At 37.2% G+C, this 25167-nt stretch overlaps 1 protein-coding gene across 2 annotated transcripts in view; it reads right to left on the minus strand.

The window, feature by feature from the left end:
* Nucleotides 1–228: 228 nt before the first annotated feature.
* ENAH (ENAH actin regulator) overlaps nucleotides 229–25167 on the minus strand; it is a 155648-nt gene continuing 130709 nt past the window's right edge. Inside the window, exons 6-16 of one of the 2 annotated variants that reach the window (XM_068985812.1) lie at nucleotides 24773–25077; nucleotides 22801–23601; nucleotides 20563–20867; nucleotides 19495–19640; nucleotides 19274–19331; nucleotides 18440–18488; nucleotides 15690–15756; nucleotides 13090–13152; nucleotides 9803–9881; nucleotides 3720–3777; nucleotides 229–3159 (exon numbers count right to left, since the gene is read on the minus strand). In XM_068985812.1, the coding sequence (XP_068841913.1) occupies nucleotides 3122–3159; nucleotides 3720–3777; nucleotides 9803–9881; nucleotides 13090–13152; nucleotides 15690–15756; nucleotides 18440–18488; nucleotides 19274–19331; nucleotides 19495–19640; nucleotides 20563–20867; nucleotides 22801–23601; nucleotides 24773–25077 (1969 nt within the window). In that variant the 3' untranslated portion in view covers nucleotides 229–3121. The remainder of the gene's footprint in view (nucleotides 3160–3719; nucleotides 3778–9802; nucleotides 9882–13089; nucleotides 13153–15689; nucleotides 15757–18439; nucleotides 18489–19273; nucleotides 19332–19494; nucleotides 19641–20562; nucleotides 20868–22800; nucleotides 23602–24772; nucleotides 25078–25167) is intronic. The other variant, XM_068985813.1, reaches the window with a different exon arrangement.

Here is a 25167-nt window from a genome sequence, read left to right on the forward strand (position 1 = left end):
GTATTTATGACTTATGAAATCTTTAAAGAATAGTGTCGTGATATGTAAACTTTAAGTAGTGAAGCCATGGATTTTAAAGTGTTTTTTACATTCAAAGCAACTTATTTAGAACCAACAGATTATGTCAGATTATCTAAGTGTCACAAACAAGAAACATGTATATACTGCAATTTTATTTCAACCGCACAAACGAAGTTAGCGTGTAGGAAATTTAAATGGAACAGTATGGTAAAAACAGCAGAGAAACAAAAACGCTATAAAGGAAGTACACCTAAAGCATGAGAATTCAACATTCATTAGTGTTTCATCTTCAGTTTTGATTGACACTTGATGCTTGCAAATTCTGAAACCAACTTTGAGATCATGATGACTATTCTGAAGAGATTTCAGCACCAGCACTAAGGTTTGTACATTCAGTCGGTTTGCAGTTGACTTGTTAGCCATTTACATAGTGTGTAGTACAGATTTGTCCCAGGTCAGATCACAGTGTTAAAGGAAAGAAGTACCTTCCTGTAATTAGAAAGGATCCCCTAAACTGCACTCAGCTTAAGACATCCAATGTACAAGAGCACGAAAGCCATCATAATAACATGGCTCCAGGAACAGAGTTTTGATAAGGAAAATAACCTAAGCTTCTGTTTCCCATTTTAATTACTGAAATCTCTAACAATGACAAAACTGTCACACAGGACAGTAAATGTATACAGTAATTCAACCAAACTTCTTGGAAAGAACACATTTAGCAGTCTGGGATAAAGCAGAGTGACAGGAAATAAAATGTGATTCAACACTGGTTCTTTTTGTCATTTTACACAGACATGTTAATATTTAGACCAAGGCACAAAACGTTTAGTGCATAAACCAGTTTCTTCTTCAAGATCTAGCATTTTTAGCATAGTCTTTTATCTTACTTTGGACCACTTGTACCCAGTACTCTATCCTACTGTTTAACTTAAAATCAAAAATGATTTCTGACCGGATTTATGGGGGACATAAAACATTTATATCACCAAAGTGTTTGCATAACCAAAAGTACGGTAATAAAGATGGAAATGCCTCCTATTTCTTTAAGAAAGTAGTACTCTATAAGCTTGCTGCATCTTTAATGTCTTTCCTGGTGGATGACAATGAATAGCTGATAGAAAAAGAACTGCATATTAGAATTATGATAGCTCATCCATCACAGATTAATCTAAAAATGAAGTTTCTACAGAAACAAGAACTGTTTTAATAAGGAAAAAAAAATTTCCTCATTCAAACCTCTTTGAAGTGGTGATGGCTGCAAACCTGCATTTAGAAAACTATGCTATCAACAAGCTCTGTCTTACGAAGGTAGATTAAGAAATCCAGAAAGCAGACAACAGTGGATTACTTCTTCAAAATTTTAGTAAAACTACAGATAATCAAAGATTTCAAAGCAAATATGGCACATAACAACTCAAGCATAAACCAAGATGGAGAGCCTGGAGAATTTTTGATTTCCTAGATTTTCAAAAAATGCTATCATTGTAACATACAGGATTGCTCCCCTATTTTATACTTAGAAGTTTCAAAGAAAAGGGAGTGCATTACACACACACACACACACACACACACACGTGAGTGCCCACACAAACACGCACACGCACGTGGTGGTAAGCAGAGCATCTAGTTCCTTCTTCCTACCACCTAAGTCTCACTTTATTTATTATAAGAAAATTATGCAGGACCCCTCGTCGTTTTTCCCTTTATCCGATGATTTCTGTGACCTTACTCGCTGCCATCGTTGTTACTTTTCTAGTATTTCAACGTAAAAGTCCGAAAGCAGCTGTGAAGTCAGGAATGTGTACCTGAACACCTGGGTAACTACAGGGCACCTAGGTAACAATAACTGCCAGATTCAGGGATTGAACGTTTGAATTCCACAGTAAGACAGAATTCATGTGAAGCTCAGAATCATGTTTCAGACCACTGAAGTTACTGAATTAAAATACAAACAGCTGAAGACATGATGTAAAAGATTAAGTACTCGGTTCTGTTAACATATTTACCAATTAAAGTCACAAAATATTCCTCATCATTATTCATGCAGATAACTGAGAAAAAAGATAGTGCAGAAATTAGCTTTAAATAAAAAATTATTCCTTCCCCTCCTCCCACTCCCTATACTCTACAAAATGTTTTCCCTGGGACTAGACCTTGAAAAGGCCACTACATATTAGTTTAACATGCATTACAGTCTGCAATTAAAAAAGCTAATTTTTGTGGTGGTTTGTAGTTACGTTATAAAAATGTCCACATGCATAAATCTAAAAAAGGTTGAAAACCTACAGTAAATCTACAATATATTGTTTTACATTTGACCACTGGTTTGTGTTATGTAGGAGTCATAGATTTGGTAAAGCATTTTAACAATTTAGGAAGGCATCTAAATCTTTAAATTCTGGATGAATTTTATGTTTGAATCTACAAAATTGCATGAAGGCTAAACTCGAGAGACCTCCTATCATTCTAAAATTCCTCACTCTGGACAAATCATTTTTAGGATACTTTCTTATAAATGTCACCTTTTGAAAGCACATACAATTCCATTTGTTCCACATTTTATGATCTTAACCTACACGGGGCTGACTTCAATTATCCATGGAATATCAAATATGATAGGAAGACAAACCTGAGAGAAACATTTACAATACAATAGCATCACTTGCTAAATTCTTCATCAGCATTCTCTGAAAAAAAAACTTCTCAAGCCTTTTTCCTCTTTATTTTAGCAATGGACTGTGGAAAATGTGCAATTGTCTCTTGACATGAAAATATTTTCAATGTACGGTGATCTTGCCTGACGGGTTTAGTTATTTTCTGCATAACTGATACAGGAACTCCTATACGACTCTCTTCCATCCTGTTGTAAAGGTCAGAAAAAAGCAGCAAACTGGGAGGGAAATAGCTTATCCACCGGAGTAATGTTTGAAGGCTTTCAAAGTATGTTGGTTTTTCCCTCCTTCCGACTGTGTGTCTCCATTTTCTTCTTACGGCTCACAAAATGTAAGGGTTTTGTTGTTGCTAACAGTTGTTCTTTGCAGATTTTTATTTTCTTTTTTTTTCCAGATTAAAGTCCTCTCTCTCTTAGTTTGTTTCTCTACGCAGTATTTGACTTGCTCAGTTCCTGCCTGATTGCTGGCAGGAAAAGGAAAAGTATTAAAAGTAAATATAATGGTAAGGTAATATAAATGGGTGATTCATTCTCAAGAAATCTTAATGACTGCATTCAAACTCACAGTAATACAAAGATATACTAACTGTGCATTTTTTCACTGAAGAAATCTATGTTCTTATTTTTACAATAACAACAATCTATATATATTTATACATTCTCTCCATTTTGTACACAAAATGAAAACACTGATTCTTTGGGCTCAAAACAAGAGTTCAGTGGGATGGGATGGATGAAAAGGAGTAACCTAGAGAAAGAGCGGTTTACTTAGTTTTCCATCTAAAACTACTCAATACCGGAAACTTAAGAGGAATTTTGTTTACCTGTTTTCACAAATAATTTCCATTATATGAAGGAGAGAAACCCTCTCTTTGGCATCTGAAGCCAGGTAAAGGGCAGGATAATATGGAAAAGTAATTGTTTTATGCCCTCAAGTAACAAACTAGGTATTTTTTATCTTCATTTTCTTTAAAATGGGTATTATTAAACATTATAAGAGTAGCAAATTTGTTTAGACACTCACCATCAATGAGCTCTTCTTTTAGCTTAGTTAATTCTTTTCTCATTTCATCTAAAATGTCCTAAAATATTAGAGAAAAACATCAGAAATACAGAAAATAAAGATTCTTGCTTATATAAAATTTTACGAATGTATAAAATGTTAGCTCTGTCTTTTGTTTCCAGATTCGTAATTTATGACTTAGAAGATCAACTTTGGTAAATTGTGTTTTAATAGTCTTCTCTTCCCAATCTTGCTTATTCTAGCTTAGCAAAATATGAAGCAGAAGGTTTTCTAAACCTAAAAAATAATTACCCGGTCATGCCGTGAAAGCTATGATTCAGATAATCCCTATAAAACATAAGAGCTTTGGTTTTAACCTAATCTTTTGAGAGCTAAGAGGCAATCCATAAACAAGTTTCAAGGAAGAAGACACAAACTGGACAATCAGCTCCTGGGCAATCTGTCATCTGGTCTGAAGTATGGGGACTGCTTACAAATCACCAGAGCTGTCAAACTAAACTTCACAGAATCAAGGATTCCCCTGGAGGGCCCTCGGGGGCTGCCCTAATAGGTGGGAAGGAGGAGGATGGGACCCTGCTGGACATACACAGTCTGAAGACAGAAGACCGGTCACACATAGCTACTGAGCCCTTGAAACGTCGCAAGTCTGAGGTGAGATGCATTGTAAACGTTAGACACCAGATTTCAAAGATTACTATGGAGAAAGTGAAGTAAAATAACTAATCGGTAATTTAAGCATACCGATTATATACTGAAATATTCCTTTGGCTACATCAGGTTAAATAAAAATATATTAAAGTGAATGTCACCTATTTCTCTATTATTTAGTGCACCTGCTAAAAATTTAAAGTATGTGACCCATGTTACGTAGAGTTGGTCAAAAAGTTCATTTGGAAAAACCCTAACAAACTAACCAATCTGATCCACCGCCTTGTCTAACTCAATAAAACTATGAGCCATGCCATGTAGGGCCACCCAAGACAGACGGGTCGTGGTCGAGATTTCTGACAAAATAAGGTCCACTGGAGAAGGGAATGGCAAACCACTTCAGTATTCTTTCCTTAAGAACCCCATGAACAGTATGAAAAGGCAAAAAGATAGGACACTGAAAGATGAACTCCCCAGGTCAGTAGGTGCCTAATATGCTACTGGAGATCAGTGCAGAAATAACTCCAGAAAGAATGAAGAGACAGAGCCGAGCAAAAACATCATCTAGCTGTGGATGTGACTGGTGATAGAAGCAAGGTCTGATGCTGTAAAGAGCAATACTGCATAGGAACCTGGAGTGTTAGGTCCACGAATCAAGGCAAATTGGAAGTGGTCAAACAGGAGATGGCAAGAGTGAATACTGACATTTTAGGAATCAGTGAACTAAAATGGACTGGAATGGCTGAATTTAACTCAGATGACCTTATATCTGCTACTGTGGGCAAGAATCTCTTAGAAGAAATGGAATAGCCATCAGTCAACAAAAAGTCCGAAATGCAGTACTTGGGTGCAATCTCAAAAACGACAGAATGATCTCTGTTGGTTTCCAAGGCAAACCATTCAATATCACAGTAATCCAAGTCTATGCCCTGACCGATAATGCTGAAGAAGCTGAAGTTGAACAGTTCGATAACATTTTCACTTTCATAAAGACCTACAAGACCTTCTAGAACTAACACCCAAAAGAGATGTCCCTTTCATTAGAGGGGACTGGAATGCAAAAGTAGCAAGTCCAGAAATACCTGGAGTAACAGGCAAATTCAGCCTTGGAGTACAAAATGAAGCAGGTCAAAGGCTAACAGTGTTTTGCCAAGAGAACGCACTGGTCATAGCAAACACCCTCTTCCAACAACACAAGAGAAGACTCTACACATGGACATCACCAGATGGTCAATACTGAAATCAGACTGATTATATTCTTTGCAACCAAAGGTGGAGAAGCTCTATACAGTCAGCAAAAACAAGACCAGGAGCATCTGGCTCAGATCATGAACTCCTTATTGCCAAATTCAGACTTAAACTGAAGAAAGTAGGGAAAATCACTAGACCATTCAGATATGACCTAAATCAAATCTCTTATGATTACAGAGTAGAAATGATAAATAGATTCAAGGAATTAGACCTGATAGGCAGAGTGTCTGAAGAACTGTAAACATTGTACAGGAGAGTGTGATCAAGACCATCTCCAAGAAAAAGAAATGCAAAAAAGCAAAATGGCTGTCTGAGAAAAGAAGAGAAATGAAAGGCAAAGGAGAAAAGGCAAGATATAGCCATGTGAATGCAGAGCTCCAAAGACCAGCAAGGAGAGATAAGAAAGCCTTCCTCAGTGATCAATGCAAAGAAATAGAGGAAAACAACAGAATGGGAAAGACTAGAAATCTCTTCAAGAAAATTAGAGATACCAATGGAACATTTCATGCAAAAATGGGCACAATAAAGGACAGAAATGGTATGCACCTAACAAAAGCAGAAGATTAAGAAGAGGTGGCAAGAATACACAGAAGAACTATTCAAAAAAGATATTCATGACCCAGATAACCACAATGGTGTGATCACTCACCTAGAGCCAGATATCCTGGAACGAGAAGTCAAGTGAGTCTTAAGAAGCATCACTATGAACAAAGCTAGTGGAGGTGATGGAATTCCAGTTGAGCTGTTTCAAATCCTAAAAGGTCATGCTGTGGAAGTGCTGCATTCAATATGCCAGCTAATTTAGAAAACTCAGCAGTGGCCACAGGACCAGAAAAGGTCAGTTTTCATTCCAGTCCCAAAGAAAGGCAATGCCAAAGAATGCTCACACTACTGCACAATTGCACTCATCTCACACGCTAGCAAAGTAATGCTCAATATTCTCCAAGTCAGGCTTCAACAGTACATGAACCATGAACTTCCAGTAGTTTAAGCTGGATTTAGAAAAGGCAGAGGAACCAGAGATCAAATTGCTAACATCCGCTGGATCATCAAAAAAGCAAGAGAGTTCCAGAAAAACATATACCTCTGCTTTATTGACTATGCCAAAGCCTTTGACTTGTGGATCACCACAAACTGTGGAAAATTCTGAAAGAGATGGGAATACCAGACCACTTGACCTGCCTCTTGAGAAATCTGTATGCAGGTCAGGAAGTAACAGTTAGAACTGGACATGGAACAACAGGCTGGTTCCAAATTAGGTAAGGGAGTATGTCAAGGCTGTATATTGTCATCCTGCTTATTTAATTTATATGCAGAGTACATCATGAGAAATGATAGGCTGGATGAAGCATAAGGTGGAATCAAAATTGCTGGCAGAAATACAAATAATCTCAGATAAGTAGATGACACCACCCTTATGGCATAAAGCAAAGAAGAACTAAAGAGCCTCTAGATGAAGGTGAAAGAGGAGAGTGAAAAAGCTGGCTTAAAACTCAGCATTCAGAAAACTAATAAGATCATGGCATCCAGTCCCATCACTTCATGGCAAATAGATGGGGAAACAGTGGAAACAGTGACAGACTTTATTTCTTTGAGCTCCAAAATCACTGCAGCCATGAAATTAAAAAACGCTTGCTCCTTGGAAGAAAAGTTATGACCAACATAGACAGCATATTAAAAAGAAGAGACATTACTTTGCCAACAAAGGTCCATCTAGTCAAGGATATGGTCTTTCCAGCAGTCATGTATGGATGTGAGAGTTGGACTATAAAGAAAGCTGAGCACCGAAGAATGGATGCTTTTGAACTGTGGTGTTGGAGAAGACTCTTGAGAGTCCCTTGGACTGCAAGAAGATCCAACCAGTCCATCCTAAAGGAAATCAGTCCTGAATATTCATTGGAAGGACTGATGGTGAAGCTGATATTCCAATACTTTGGCCACCTGATGTGAAGAACTGACTCACGGGAAAAGACTCTGATGCTGGAAAAGGCTGAAGGCAGGAGGAGAAGGGGATGACAGAGGATGATATGGTTGGATGGCATCACCAACTTGATGGACATGAGTCTGAGAAACCTCTAGGAGTTGGTGATGGACAAGGAAGCCTGGCATTCTGAAGTCCATAGGGTCACAAAGAGTTGGACATGACCAAGTGACTGAACTGAACAAACTTTTTGGCCAGCCTGATGTTTCTATTTAATCGTGATGCTCTAGACCCTCTTTCCTCAATGATAACCACTCTGTCTTTACTTATTTTGCAAAATTTCTATTTATAAAGTTCAACTTGAAATAATGGATACACCCTCTAGTTAAAAAATTAAGATTGTGTAACATGAACGCTTAGAGAAGGCAATGGCACCCCACTCCAGTAACTCTTGCCTGGAAAATCCCATGGATGGAGGAGCCTGGTAGGCTGCAGTCCATGGGGTCGCTAAGAGTCGGACATGACTGAGCGACTTCACTTTCACTTTTCACTTTCATGCATTGGAGAAGGAAATGGCAACCCACTCCAGTATTCTTGCCTAGAGAATCCCAGGGACAGGGGAGCCTGGTGGGCTGCCGTCTATAGGGTTGCACAGAGTCGGACACGACTGAAGCAACTTAGCAGCAGTAGCAGCAGCAACATGAATGCTAAAAGGGCTAGTAAGTTGATAATTTTAATGGGTGAAAAACAACTATCCTTTGGAAGGATTATCAAATTCTATGACTTTCTTTAGCACTGTGCACACCTTAGGTAAAATTAAATAGCTCTATGTTTAAGGCTTATCTTTAAAAAAAAACCTTTTCATGTTTAAAATAAAGTTGAAAATTATCATCAATTAGTTTATTTCCTCCATTTTCCAGTGAGGAAACTGAGGCACAGAACTAATAGATATTCTTTTTCAAATTAATTTAAAATCAGTCCTAAAATCAAATCTATTCCTCTCCTCAAGTCCCCTACTTCAGACAGTCAAGAACTGACCATATTTTAATTGTGTGCAAGTGCTCCATTTCAAGATATTTTTCAAGAAAAGAAAGCCATGTTTAACACACGGGAAACAAGCGCTTGTTTATCAATGACCACATGCTTTTCAAATTAGGTAACTCAACTGAACTGTTCAAACAGCTTTGTAGTATAAAAGGTTGATCTGAAACTGTTACTATTTGTTGCTTTCATTCCTATTTAACTTTTACTTTGAACTCATTATACTGCACCATTATTGGTACTCTTTTAAGCCCCACTCAAACTGCTGATATTTTAAAAAATGAGTGACGGAATGGGGAAAGCGGGCTCTGAAGATAAAGACAGGATTCTGATCCTGACTATGGGACTGAGTAAATTCAAATTCTCTGAACCTCTGATGTGCACAATTCGAGTACAGACACTATGTTATCTGACTACTGCCAGGATTAGGAGACAATGTCACGCTAATAACCTAGCAAATGCATAACACTGAGGTCTGCCAGACAGTCGGTAAATGCCTGTTACAGTGATCAGTACCACTGTTATCTTTACAGGCTATTCTGAAGTGCAGGATAAGAAGACAAAGATTAAATTGTTCATTACAGTCATAACTATCAGGTCTACAAAACTGATAGCTGTTTCACTAAGACGTCTTTACCCTTCCTTTTCCAAATCTTTTAAAACACTATCATTTTAAATTATTTTACCTCTTTTAGAAGTAAAACAGTTCAAGGTTCCAAAATTTCCTATTACTCCTTCCATTTTTTTCTGTGTATATAGGTATTAAACACAATGCATACTGTATCTAAAATACAAACAATATCATTTTCTTATTGATTTTTTCCCCAAACTGCTTCCTTTCACAGAAATATGTGAGAGTACTCTTCTTCCTTACATTCTTGCTAAAACCAGACTTGGTGGGTCTGTTTTGGCCAATGCTGAGTGCAAGCCAATTTTTTCTCTTGAACAACTGGACACCATGCACTTACATTTAACGTTTATCCTATTACATTAAACCACTGTCCCTACCCTCTACCACTGCTGGCACTTTATGAAAACTGATGAACCAAAACCTGAGGATCTGAAAGAAGTAATACAGCATGAATGCTACTGTTTAATTTCTACAAAAATATCAAGTCTATATTCTTTTTGAATACATTCACCACCTGTCAAATATATGTACATGGGATTATTTTTAAAAAGAACAAGTACAAATAAAGGGCAGTGGCTGCTGGGCACCCACCTGCTTCAGCCTGTCATAGTCCAGTCCCTCCGTCTGGACTCCATTGGCACTGGGCTGTGACGAAGGCGCAGATTTTGGTCTGGACAAATGAAATTTTCAGGACAGGTAAGTAATGCTTAGCATATTTAATGAGTTCATTAGTAATTGCAAACTTATCAACCCAACACCAGATTACAGTACATTTCTTAAAACATGTGTTAAAGAGTTAATTATCTTAATAGTTGCAGATGTACAAAAATAATTAGGATGTACAAAAATATTTTTTGTTTTTTTATCATTATTTATAAAGAAATTAGAAAAAGTTGATAACATGAGAAAACTTTTCCAGTAAAGAGTAGAAGACAATGTCCTCTGGGCACGAGGAGGGTGGCAGGGTAACAGGTGGCATCATGACCAGGACAGACGGGAGGCCAGCTGCAGTGACCCAGCCCAAGTAACACAATCTTGTTCTCTCCTTTTGAAACTGTACGCTATCTAAATATGTGGCAAACCAATAAGAGCGAAATGATAAAGACCAGACTGTTTCACTCTGTATAAATCAATTTTCAAATTATATGCCTTGGTTTCCGGTGGCAGGAGGAGGAACTGCTTAATGAGTATGATTTCTTTGTATGTGTTCCATTCCATATCAAGTATCAAAATAAGTAAGCATCTTGGAAATATGATCATTAAGTTAAAAATAAGTTATTAAAAATTTAAAAATGTCTGTTCCTATCCAATTGGCTTTGTGGCTATTTCCCAATGAAGTTTTTATAAAGATGGTCTCTGAATGGTCATCTAACTCTGAATGGTCATCTAACTACTTCCACAAACTTACTTTGTTTAAAAAAAGGGGGGAGGGTAAGCAGACAGAAGCAGACTGTCAATTACTATTACATTTTCAAAAGTTGAGCTTCTGTTAAAAAATTTTACATGAAGAAATAAGTCTTAAGGATTAGCCATATTTTAAGCAAAAAGTTTCAAAATCAAGTCAGTCAATCATGACTCCCTCTCCAATTCTGGCAATAAGAGAAAATACTAAGTGGGAAAATTTAGAATTTTAACTGAATGATACTTCATTTTCAGCTTTTAGTATATATTAAATGGCCACTTTTTAAGGGTCACAAATCAACGCAAAAGAAAACAAGTAGGCCATATATTTCCAACTTTGCAGAATACCAATGTGAGAAATCTGAACCAAGACTTAACAGGCATAACTTTTTCAAACTTACAATTCTTATAAGGCACATTACACTTCAAACCCATAGGCACTGTGTGTGAAGATGAAATCTTGAGTCATTTAGGTTTATATGAAACATATGACAGCTTAAAAGATTGTTGTGAAGCAAGTCAACCAATTTTACTACATATCTGCTGCTATGTTTATATGAACAAGAAAAATAATAACTCATAAAATTTCATTCAAGAGGCACTGAGCTAGGCCCCATGCTGGATAAGATTTATATGACATACTTCCTTTCCTCTTGAGACAATATACCTTTTCACCTTGTTGAGGAGGTGACTTAATTCCATAGTCATTTAAGATGCACTGAGATCCACAGTGTGCAAGTCACACTGCACTGCAGAGTCTGGTCTATACAGTAAGTATCATAAACGTTGACTTTTATGCATTTCATTTACCCATACTGCCTGTTTCTGCTCTCCAGAAGTAAATTATTATTTATTCTGCTTTTCTTTTACATTTCACATTTAATTGGTACACACACTGTTTTGGTTTCTTTTACTAAACTTACATAATGAATATCCTTGAAATTCATGTGAATAACAATAGTCTGTTACTTAACTGGGGAGTATGTTATAAATATATCCATATTTATTAAATAATCCAGAAAATTATTGTTATATAATAAAAAAAATCATGGAAACATGCAATTTGTAAATAATTTAATTCATGCTAACATGCAATCCACCACCACCACCGACCGCCACCACCACCACCGACCGCCACCACCACCACCACCATCACCATGATGATTAACTAAAGGGGGGAACTTTTCATACTTAAGGAAAGACGTAATCACCACTTTTTAAAAAAAGGTTTATCAACAACATTATCTCAGGGGGATACTATGTATGAAAGCTGCAAACTGGAAAGATTTACAACAGAAAATCTCATCGTTAAATGCTATTTTTCTATGTGTTAGCAAATTTTCTAAATAAGTCTTTGGACAAAACAATTAAACCACCTCAAAAAAAGCAGGAAGAACTATTTCACTACTGTATTATATATACTTTATGCAAATTTAACTGGCTAATAAAACAAACTTGCCAAATATTTTAATTATCAATGGCATGAAAATAACTGTAGCTAATAACAATGTGGTCAAATAGAGTCTGATTACAGAACTCCTTACTCACTACCAAAGACAACCTCCTGTATACTATTTATGCTCCCAGTAGACTTGATGTGTATTTTATTTTTTTTTTGATGTGTATTTTAAAAAACAGATGCATATAGTAACATGAGTATAATATCTCAGTTATTTCTAACATTAAGGTTTTCACCATAATTGATAACAAAAAAGGGGGATTTTTATTACTTTATAATGAGAGTGCTGCCTCTAGATACTGCCTATAAAATAACTATACTGCAACTATTTAAGTCCCTGTTCTGCCAAATTAATTCTAAATATACCTTAAGCACTTGAGGATCTTAAGAAATTGTCAATTTTTTTAATTAAGAAAGAAATACATGGTTCATATCCTAAGTTTTCTTAATTAAAAAATGGTATAACAGGACTCATCCTAGAAAACAAATAATCTGCTCAAGGATATTAGATGTTAGGTTGTTAAAGATACTCAATTTACTGCAAAGTATGTAGGAAACAGAGATTTTCCTCAAATAATAAATTATTCACAATGGCTATTCACTGTGGCTGTAATACTGTCCTGTCTTCCAGTGACAAAGAGTACAGGATCTTCTGTTCAACTTTTTAAAGCCTTGTCTTATAAAAAGAATGGCTTTTAAAATAAAATGCAAAAGCTAGACACTCTCGATACAAGTGGACTTCGATTTTCATTCTCATATTTCAGGTATGTTGACCATTTATATTTATCATAATCCATATATCAACTGATGGCAGGGAAATGAATACTATTAATTTTTTTCACTAAAGTCACTCTGAATTTTTTCTAAAAGAGTGTTTTAGATACAGCTTAATATGAAAGATTTACGTTATCGCCATTTCTCCTTTGTGGTGATTACCAATCCATGTAGAAAAAGCTCAGCCCTATCCTGAAAATGTTATTTAAAAGTCTCAAATCACAAAGTCACATCAGGATGATACCTGTGTAATGAATCATAGGACCTGTTGTCAAAAACAATCTGATTTTTCCTTGGAGAATCCCGTCTATGAAGGGGAAAAACCATTTAAAGGGATACACAATAGAACTCTTAAAAATAATTCTCATTTTGTTACTGTTTTACAGGTTTTTAGTTATAGCAAACAGAAGAACTAAAGGAGTCCATTAGCTTTAAAATAATTGTAAAAAAAGAAAAGATTATTTGGAGACTAAGTCTAGTTATGTGAGGACACTGTCTACGTGATAACTACAGAGAATTCTTTTAAAAAATCATTATGTAGTGGCTACTTTTATATACTGTAAAACCTACTTACGTAAAAATTCAACAAGTATCAAAACACAGGACATTTCTATTAGAGTGAATATAAATAAAACTACAGACTCAAATAAAAAGCACAGTAAAAATCACTGTAGCTTGAAGTATACAAAATCAGCTCTTCTGAGGAGGCATGTAAAGAACTTTTTCCCATCTTGAATACAAGATCTGTAAGCTCCCAATAAATGCCATGGGAAGAATTCATAAACTTTCCAACGTACGTTCCAGTCATGATTTAGAGCTTTTATTCTAATTTATTTTTTTTTTAATTGAAGGATAATTGCTTTACAGAATTCTGTTGTTTTCTGTCAAACCTCACATGAATCAGCCATAGGTCAACATTCTTGCTTTTATTCCACTGTCTGACATCTTCACTTAAAACAGCATATATATTATAGGATATTAATCCATCTTATCATTAACATAATTTTGACACTGCATATTTATACTTTCAGTACTGTGCAAGGATAAAGTATGCTTAAATAAAAGCAAAAAAAAAAAAAAGGCCAATATACTTGTTTTCAGAAGGAATGAGGGGAGTAATTTAGGAAGAAAAGCAATACAGTTCTTTAATTGGGCATTTTAGAATGTTCACTCTGGGAAAAGAGAGGAAAACCATCTACCAGAATTAGAACATGATTACAATACACTACTGTATAATAAGAACCCATATTTGATTAATCTATACAAAATATTTTTAAAATAGTGATGCTTAGAACATTTATTAAACTTTCTTTAGAAGTCTGAAAAGTCTCTGAAAGAATATTCTTTCCTTTATTAACTGAACCCAACCAGAACAAGGCACACATACATTCCACCTGGAGAAGTTTTTCCATGTTCCGTCTACGACAGAACTTTTGCCATGAATTTAAGTTTAGCTTTAGGCAAGCTCACTATGGCATCCCTATCAATGAGGCAGGGATGAAAGTAGTGACAAAGATAAGGCATTCCTCCCCGTTACAATTTGCAACTTCAAAGGACACAGCACATCATAGGTCTGTTCTGATATACACAGTACTTGATAAACTGGGTGTTGTACAGTGCTACTGAAGAAAATCTGTAACTACTACTAGAGATACATTAGAAGGCCACATCAATTAGGTAAATGGGAACACAAAGCAGTTTTTCCACTCTACTGAAGAAACATGTTCACCAAAAGCAATTCCAGTCAAATATATTCAACTTTCAGTGATGGAGAAACTGAAAGCTTTTATACATTCAAAAAGGCCCAGTTTCTTTGTGAAATTTAATTAACTATGTCATCACCAAATCTTTCCCACCAACAGAAAGAACCACACAAAAAACCAATCCAAATTTAGACTGAAGCTCATGTACACAGACCTATGACAATATAAGGTCTATTTCTTTATTTTTTAAAATTAGGCTTCTATAATTAGATGTTAAGTCTGCTTTTTCATGAGGCAAAAATAAGGCGAACAGCTCAGAAACAAAAGGCAAAAAAAACTTTTCTGTCTCAAGACACATACTTTTCTTTTGGAAAAATATGAGTCCTTTAAACTGTCTCATAAACCAAGAAAATGTTTCATCTGTGTTTAAGATCTACAATATAAAGTTAGGTATGACAGCAAAGTATACCTGCCTAAGGCATACTGTATTTGCTTGACTGTGCAACACACAGCCACTTGCAGAAACATGAATTAACTAGTCTTGTCCCTGGGCATTATCTTTCTTCACTCAACTATAATTGGAAGTTTCAGCTGCAAAATAAATCTTTCTACTTTATAAAGTCAAAATTTTAGGTTGTATTCTGTTCTCTCTTAAACACTATAGCCTTTTCTCTCCAGCGCTTTTCAGTTTAAAGCATTATGCTTCTTTCAAAAGTTCAATGTTATTTATTGACAGTAATAATGATATTGAGGTTATGCAGGAGAATGTCCTGTTTCTTAAGAAAAATGCTCAAGTATTAGGGCTGAAGCAGTATATATTTGCAAACTGCTTTCCAACTATTCAGAGGGAAAAAAGTGTGGATGTGTAGACAAGAGTTCAAGCCAATGTTGGCAAAATGTTAATAACTGGTGAATCTAGGTGATGGATACATGGATGTTTGCTATACTATTCTTTCAATTTTCTGTCGTTTTGAATTTTTTCAAAATGTAAGTACTGGGAGGAATAAAAGCTATCTAGAAATTTCAGACAACCTGGGTGATAATAATAAGCATATGGTAGAATTCAGACAGATAAAAATGCAGATGTTAATTTCTTCCTAGATACAACTGTAATATAAAACTTAGAAAAAAAATTGATTACCTGGAAATAACAGGTGACTTGCTGCCATTCATTGTGTTTGTTCTTTCCCAAGGTTTTCTTGTCGGTTCTTTAAAAATTAAAGAACTTATGTTAAATATCCTATATGCTCCCAGAGTTAGGATTCTAATTTGTATAATTTCAGATCCCAAAATGAAAAGAAATTACTAAGCAACTAAGTGTGACAACTTTCTCTACAAAGAACTTAAGATTGTTAAATTTATAATACTGTAATTCTAAACACCAGATGGTAAAAAAGTTTCTATAATAAAAATAGGATAATAAGGGTAGGATAATTTTGATTAATTACAATGAAATTATAGGAATTATTTTAATAAGGATAGCTTAAATTTATTAGAATGGGAGAGTACAAACTATACACTCTTTTAAACTATTTTCAGTGCCAATGATAAAACAAATAAAAAGAATCTTTAATGTGTTCATGTACTTCTACATTTAATCTAAATTCAAACAGCCCTCTTGGCAAAAAACTCAAGCAACTCAAAATATATTTCAGATTCATCTCATTCTACTGTACTTCCTTGATTTTCGAACAACCAATTGTCAGGACTTAGCAGACAATTCCAGTTAAATAAAATTAGGTTTCTCTGAGCTTTCAGTTGACTGTGTTCTGAAAAACGAAGCTCTAAACTGTTTTTGCTAACCTGGGCTGCCTGGCGGATGCAGTCACTGGCCTCACTAGATGATGCAAAACTGAACTCTCAACTCAAGCCTGAAGCACTTATGTTCCGGATTTCTGCTGCCTTCAGTCATCTAGTGAAACAAAGTCATCATTCATCTTGCTTTACTCCTTGTCCACCAACCAGTCAATCAATACTCCTTCTGTATTCTCAGAGCTAACATACTCTCTCACTGACCACCACAGACTGAGCCAGTGGACGTCAGATAATCAGATGAGGATGTCCACGACAGACAGAATCAGAAACACATCCAAGAGATACCTCCAGAGTAGGGGAAAAGAGGGGACTCCTGAAGGACAACTGGACAGGCAGTGGATGGTCGTAAGAACACTGCCACTAAAGAAGAGGCAGGCGAAGTGATGCCTCCTAGTCTCTTCCAGCTCCAACTCCCCATCTCTGCCCATGCCATACCCACTTCCTTTCGAAAAAGCACTCCTTTCTCTACTTCCAGCTAAGCGAAATACTCTTCAAGGCAGGGCAAAATGTTGTTTTCTCCTACAAAGATGATCCAGGTGACTCCCAACTATACAATCTCCTTCTCCTTGATATATTTTTTGATATTCAACATGTGGTTATGAAACATTAACTTTTCACTTGTGTGTGTGTGTCAGCATCCAAGCTGAATCATGCATTTCTTGTGCTTAGGGTGACTTCATCTTTCACTTCTTTTTGGCCAGGCAGGTGTCTGACATGTGGCAATTAAGGGAAAAAAAAACTGACTGCAACAAGTGAAGTAAAAAAGCCTCTGCTGCTGCTAAGTCACTTTAGTCGTATCCGACTCTGTGCAATCCCATAGACGGCAGCCCACCAGGCTCCCCTGTCCCTGGGATTCTCCAGGCAAGAACACTGGAGTGGGTTGCCATTTCCTTCTCCAATGTGTGCAAGTGAAAAGTGAAAGTGAAGTCGCTCAGTCGTGTCTGACCCTCAGCAACCCCATGGATTGCAGCCCACCAGGCTCCTCCGTCCATGGGATTTTCCAGGCAAGAGTACTGGAGTGGGGTGCCATTGCCTTCTCCGAAAAAAGCCTCTAGACTTTTTGAATGAATCCTTAATTTTACAAAAATGGTAAACATGTGCAAACACACATGAAAAAAATACATACAAAACCCACGCTTCAGTTTTCCATGTTTTAAATAAGGGGATATACATTAGATGAGGGTTCTGTACATGACCTTCAGGGAATTAGTGAATATTTTGAAATGATGATCAGTTTTGTACAAAAATGTGATGTTTTCTTCCCTGGGAGAGGGCTCATAGCTCTTTTCAAATTCCAAAAAGTTCTGTGACTCTAAATTATAGCTGAGTCCTAAAATATCTATGGTTTAGTAACAGCATGTATACTGATTTTGGGAAGATAAAGGTAAAAATAAGTAAATCACAAACAAGAGAATTTTTAATGAAGGTAACATAAACTAATTTGAGTCCTATTTAGAGGAAAAATTAGTCACAGTTACAATATAATTATAATACAGCAATCAGGCACTACAGAATCACTATTCAGTGAGAATGAGTGGTTGTTATACGCATTTCCCTATAGTTGATTCCTATGGCTAACTCTAAATATTAATTCATCAAAATGATCAAACTTCATTCCAAATTAGGTAGGAGAGAAACAGGCAGTTCAGTGTTTAGTCATTTAGTCAAATATGAAGAAATGATATATAAAATCCTTGCCTTTAAGAATCAATTACTAAAAGTATTTCTCTTTCATCTAGATAACATATTTTTCCTTGTTTAAATGAGTAACTTCAAGTGATTAACAATAATATACATAGAAGGTATAAAAATTATGATTTTCAGAGAAAGTCACAGAAAAAACAGTTTGGATTTTAATATTATCTCCCAATGTCATCAAGAAATGAACAGCTGCTTCAGGGTCACAAAAGGTAGAGGAGAAAGTCAGTGCTTTCAAATGTGAACCAAGAATTTTAACATTTTAGTAGCTAAGCAGTCACTTAATCTAAACATGGGGAAAGGGAGAATTTTTTTAATTGGGAAGTACTAATATTTAGATAAAGTTCATAAAGATGAAAATGTATCTCCTGAACTTACCAGGTGTAGTTGTTGAAGAGGCCTTAGAAGACACAGGCTCTGAGTCTTCCTAAACATACAGAAATACATATTAATAACATCATATCTTCTAGAAACCTGCTGTATACATTTGGTGCTTTATACCTTCGGCCATTTCCCACTTTTGCCTTCATCAGTCTCTTCTCTCTTCTACACTAAGTTTAGACTTTTTCATGTATCCTAGCAGCCCCACCTCCAAACTCCTCCCTCCCACACTGCAGTTCCTCGGGGCTCCCTTCCTCATGCATTCTCACTGAGACCTGCACACTCAATGAGAACCACACTTGCCAATGTGCAGCTGAATGGAAGAGAGGGCACAGCTAATAACCACCGGTATTTGGTCAAATTCCTTCATTTTTAAATGAAAGGAAAAGGAAACTCTCAGATATTTTAAAGACCCAGGAAAAAGTCCTTCACTCCTTTAATGGCAGGCTTAGGTACATAGTTAAATATAAGTAAGAACTCCAGTACTTTTCCCCTAACTACACACATTCAACCCATTTTACTGAGAATGTCATTAAAAATATATAAAAAGTGATGCCATTTTTAATATCTGAAGAGTTAAAAATAAATATTGTTAGTTGAAATTAATTAAATTCAAACTAATCTTTGACATGAGCTATACTTGAATCTCACACTTTCAGGTGCAGCAGACTATTTTAATTTTTATTTATTTTTTGCTCACACCACTCGGCATGTGGGATCTTTGTTCTCAGACCAGGGATCAACCCATGTCCCCTGCAGTGGCAGCGTGGAGTCTTAGCCATTGGACTGCTAGGCAAGTCCTCATGAAGTAGACTCTTTTTATTAACTTACGTTTTTGTCTTCTTTTTGTTCTGTTTCTATCGTTGATCCCTTTTCAGCAATTCTTCTCCTAGGAAAAAGGAGAAGGTACATCAGATAAAAAATCAAAAGAAATCATGTAACAGTTTAAAACTATACCAAAAAGGAAGGCCTGCATCTTGTTAAATTATACTTAGAACAAAATTAACACAATTCTTTCGATTCTGGACACACCCACGTAATTTCTCACTCACCTCCTGGCCAGCAGGGCACTCATTTCTTCCATTAAACCACTACCCCCTAAAGGAAGGGGTCCATTTCCACGACCTGTATCTGTTTTAGATGAGGCCGAATTCACACCAGTGGTGTTCCCTCCGCTTGGGAAAGAGGCATCTTCCATCTTAATGAGAATATAAACACATAATAAACTCCTATGTGGGGCAATCCTAATATATCAATCTTTTATTAATATATTACATTCAAAACAGAAGGATATATTCACATTAATTTCAATAAAAACATCTAGGTATTATTTTTAAACCTTAAGAACCAATGGAGTAATTTTATGTATCAGTGAAGTTTTATCAAAGCTAACATAACCAGTAATGGCATAACATGCTATCACATGTCTCCTTGTATAAGGCATTGAAAAGGATGTATTACTTTGGTGGTAAAAATTGCAAAACCTGTCCCCCAAAATGCATAACCTCAATCAAATCTTAGGGATATATCAGATCTACAAAATACTTAATTATTGTCTTCAAAAATGTTAGTATCATGAAAAGAGGAAAATTAGGAATTATTACATTTTAAAGTAAATTAAATAGATATCACAACAAAACGTAACAGGAGTGACCCTGGAATAGAAAAAAAATTGCCATAAAAGACATCATTGGACAACAGGTGAAATTTTAATAGATTTGTAGATTATGTAGCATTGTATCAATTAAATTTCCTGATTTTGATAATTATATTGTGGTCATGTGGGTGAATGTTCTTCTTACAAAATACACACTTCAGTATTTAGAGAAATAGGAGCATGGTGTCTCTGATCTATCCTGAATTCAGACAGAAAGAGTGTGTGAGTTTATGCAGAAGAAAACATATACAAAGAATAAATATGGTAAAACGTTTAGTGGTCAATCCGAGTAATGAACTTACACTATTCTTACAACTTTTCTTAAGTTATTTCAAATTTTTTTAGTGAATGAAGTTAATAACACTGGGTTCATACAGTGAGAATACAATAATTTCAATATTTTAGATGCTGAGACAGAATCAGACACACATAAGAAATATAACAAATTAGGAAATCCATTTACCCGTGACACTTTCCTAAGTTTTGCTCCAGCAATTGCAGCTGCAAGTCCAGTTAAAGGGCGATTGTCTTCAGACATGGATCCCGAAAAAAATCCAGATGCAGGGAGGGGAGGAGCAGGAGGTGGAGGAGGAGGAGGGGGTACTTGATTGGGAAGAGGTGGTGGAGGAGGCGGGGGCGGAGGCCCTGAGGATGGGAGTGGAGGGGGTGGAGGTGGTCCTGGGGGAGGAGGGAGTATGGCTGGTGCCTGGGCAGGACCTGGCGGGAGTGGAGGAGGGGGTGGAGGTACAGGTGGTCCCAAGACAATGCCTGAGAGAAAGAAATGTTAAGACTGTCAATGATAGAGCCACGTTACACTATCTCAGGGAGGAAAGGCATATAGAGTGACATGCTAAATTAAACATTTATCACAAATTTATGAGCTCAGTTTACATAACAGTTAAAATCCAAGTCAGTATTAAAAAGATACAAAAAATATTTTTTTAAAAATGCTAAAATTTAAAGCCAAATCTTAAGCTAACTACTTAAACATAGAGTTTTAGTAACAGAACTTTGAAACAGATGGTCTAATTAGGTTTTTTTTTTTCATTCATGGGGATTTGGTAAATAAAATGCTTATAAAGGTCGGGATGGAGGTAGCATCACTGAAAAGAGAAATGTATCTGTAGTTCGGCTATTCGTGTTATCTGAAATAACAGATCCAAAATAACCTGGACAAACCTTCGGAGTTGAGATAATAAATCCTACACTAATGAAACATATAGTTTACTTGCTTTCCAAAATGGCTGAATCGAGACCATGAAAGAAGGGCGGGTCCCAGGCTCCAGCATCTCAAAAATACTCCATACTTAAATACAGTGTATCAAGAGTGTTGAGAGTAACTGAAGTAAAGGAATCCTTACTTTATTAAAACAACCAGGAGACAACAGAACTTGTACAGAGTTTTAGCCTAGAAGATGAGGGTGGGAGAATGTCCAGGTCTTGTAAAATCACAAAGTAGTGGATAAGAAGGAGAATCTGGAGACTGACCCTGTAGGTCCTTCCCCCTTCCCTGAAGCCTTAAAGGGCTGTTTTAGGACAAATAAAATGCTATTTGCATATTGGGTGGTTGAGTTTTTCAAAACTGGTAACTTTGAACAGTGACACAAGCTGAAACGACAAACTCCTGGAAGAAAAACTGTGCTAGGCTGTCAATCTTCCAACAGAACTCTGAGGATATAGGAGGTGGGGTGTCTGACCTTGTCAAACTGTGCCTCTTTCGTCCAGCACTACTTTCACAGTGATACTGAACTGCATCTACTAGAATTCTAATGCAACGTTTAAGCAAAATTCAGCAAGTCAACATGAAAAATATATATACGGAGATAACAAGACCCCTAGAACTAAGATTTTAAGATGTGCTTAAATCCAGACTATAAAACTGCTTCTTCATAAGTACAAATTTGCCATATTCCTTCCTGAATTTCTCACTAAATCCTATTTTAAAAAGGGAGTGGTTGCTAGGAATCTTTTTATTTACTTACAGAACGAGGTCCTTCTCTACTTAGGAATAATCCATACCTAGAAGATTACACCCCCCTTCCCTGTCACTGAGACAGCAAAGTTCGAGCATGGGGAGTAGGGGGATGACTGTAGAGGATGCTACCATCTCCCAACTATCCCTACAGGCTTACAATCCGGACCATGGAATCCTCTGGGGCAAACATCACGACTGCCCTCTCCCCACTCTGTGCAAAGTTGGGATGCTCCGCATGGTTTTGGGTGGCAGCCACCCCTGGAAGTCTGATATGAGAAACCCAATGCATACAGGAGGGGCCAAAAAGAAACAGGGTCCAAGATAAGAACTGTCCCAGAGGAGAGGCCTGGATGACACAGATCTAATGACTACAGTTGGGCACTAAGCATAATTTCTGTATTTCCCAGAAATTAAAGGAAGACACGTTTGATTATGTATTTATTGTGTGGATTAATGTGTCTAGTAATGTTTTCCCAGTGATTATTCAGAGAAATGTACAGAGACCCTGAAACACGGAAAAACACCTCCAACACTGCACAAAAACCCACATCTAGCTCAACAGGGAAACTCCTCCTACTGATCCTCCAAATGCAATCAATCCAACAGAAAGAAACCCACCTTCAACTTTTTCAAAACCATCCTCCCCATTCTTCTAGGGAAGTGAAGCTGTCTGGGGTGGAACATTTTCAAGGGCTTAGCGGTTAGTCGCAATCAGGGAAGCCTTACCCTGCTGGGCTGGAGTCTCGGCCGGCTGAGAGGCTGCCTGCAAGCCTGGCTCAGGAGCAGAGGAGTCTCCCAGCACAGAGTTTAGAGGAGTCTCCACAGAGGCAGGGGCAGCTGCAGAGGGAGAAGGGAGAACACTAGGCTTGGATGAGGGAGTTGAGGCAAGAGGGGTGCTCGGAGGCGGAGGAGGAGAAGCTTGAGATCCACAGTGTGAGAGTGGTGCCAGGGAAGGCAGTGGCGGCGGCGGCGGCGGCGCTGCTGGCCCTGAGGTAGGCGGCGGAGACACGGGGTGCGGGACAGAGTCAAGCAGCCCGTTGGGCGCTGTTGGTGAGGGGGGCATCGGGGGCACAGGAGAAGAAACACAAATGGGGAGGACAGGCCTTGGACCCGTGGCTTTGCCTGGGGGGCTGCTAATCATTACTGGAGGAGATGGAGGGAGGGGTGAGAAATTGGAAGTCGGCCAGGCACAGGGCTTCGTAGCTGGAGGCTGAGGAGAGGGTGTGTTCACAGGAGAAGAAGGTCGAGAGTTTTTGTTCAGAGGACGAGGAGCTGTAGCATAGTGGGGAAGAACGGGGTGGAAGGCTGAACCTAGAGATGTCGCAAAACGTGTCGCGGAGTGTCGAAGTGGTGGTGTAGGGGGTGTGGAAGTAGGTGGCAAAGCGGTCACTACAGCGTATTCAGGAGTGGCCTCTGACACTGGAGCTGAGATGACTTTAGCGTATGATGGAGGAGGTGCTGAAGGAGGCTGGCAACTGGCATACTCAGGAAGTGGAGCGCTATACAGGGAGCTGTCGGAGGATGGAGCTGGACAGAGGTAGAAAGCAGCGGCGAAAGACAGGATAAAAAAGGAGAGAGAAAAAGGGAGCTAGTAAAGCCACAAAACCAGCATTCAGACAAAATGTACAAACGTAGACTACAGTTAGTTCCAGAGAATTAAAGCACATGTGCAAATACCTGACTTCACTCAAGAACGTTTTAACTTATAAATAAATTTTTAGATCCAGAAGACAGTATGTTTTCTTTAAATCAAGTAACAGATCAGTAAATTAAACTGATTAGCTTATTCTTACAGCAAAAAAATACAGTCGTCTTAACCTTCATTATTTTATCCACTGAAAGGACATTAACATTACATGAATAAGATCACAAAGAAGAATAAGTTGCTTTTTAAAAATAATAGAGAAACTAGCAAAAAGTTCATCAGTAAGGGCTAGAAGCCTCCAAATTCAATGATCATTTGTGGAAAAGTTATGTTGACTATAATCCCAGAAAAAACTAGGCAATCAAAACAAATGAATTAACCCAACAAACCAATCAATATTTAATCAACCCACATTGAGACTTTAGATATAGATCATATGGAATAGAAAAATTGTTAAATCCTATAATAAATATTAATTTTAATCAATGTCAAAATACCTCGAATTTTTAGTCATATCTTTACCCATACGTCCTTCAATAAAATTCCATCATATTTAGTAATTTTCACTAATTTTTCACAATATTAAAATATGTTTACATTACTAGTCAGCTTTAGAGATAGTATTTTTTAACTTGCTGTTTTTAATTCCTCCTTCAAAAACTGGAGAACACAAGCAAATTTCTGGAAAGCTACAGTATTCAAGAAAATTGAAGCAACCTCAAAAGGGAAATATATCCCAACTTCATCTAACACAAAAAATTTCCCATGAAAATAATTTACACTTTATAGCCAATTTATAGGCAGTTAGAAGAATTAGAATGCCAGAATAAAATTTTCCAAGAGCTTTAAGTCTCCAAGCAATAAAAGCAACACAGAGAGAAATTAAAAAAAAAAAAAGATAAAGTAGCAATCGCCACATATTTTTTCTAATTTCGAATCGTACTGCTTCATCCCAAGAATCTCAAATGCTAAATATTCTTCCTAATTTATGACTCCACCAAACACCACCAAGCTCAGACATCAGGAACACAGAACAGTCTGTAAACTTCTTACCGGCATTTGATATCCTCCGCTCTCGCTCCCACTCCAGCTGCTCCCTCTCTAGCTGCTCCTGCCGCTCTCGTTCCTGCCTTTCCCGGTCCAGTCTCTCCAGCCTCTCCCGCTCCTGTCTCTCCCGCTCCAGGCGATCCTGGCGTTCCCGCTCCTGTCTCTCCCGCTCCAGCTGCTCCTGTTCCAGCCGCTCTCTCTCCAGCCTTTCCCTTTCTAACCTTTCCCTCTCCATCCTCTCCCTCTCCATTCTTTCTCTCTCCAGCCTTTCCCGCTCCAGCTCCTTTTGTCGTTGCTGCTCTTGTAGTTGCCTGAAATTAAGAAAGTAAACAGTAGGCAATTATGGCTACACACAATGAAAACCCATTCTTTTCACAATGAACCTACAAGAACCTTATTTC

This window comes from Capricornis sumatraensis, chromosome 14 (assembly GCF_032405125.1).
Source record: "Capricornis sumatraensis isolate serow.1 chromosome 14, serow.2, whole genome shotgun sequence".
In the NCBI taxonomy this organism is placed as follows: Eukaryota; Metazoa; Chordata; class Mammalia; order Artiodactyla; family Bovidae; genus Capricornis; species Capricornis sumatraensis.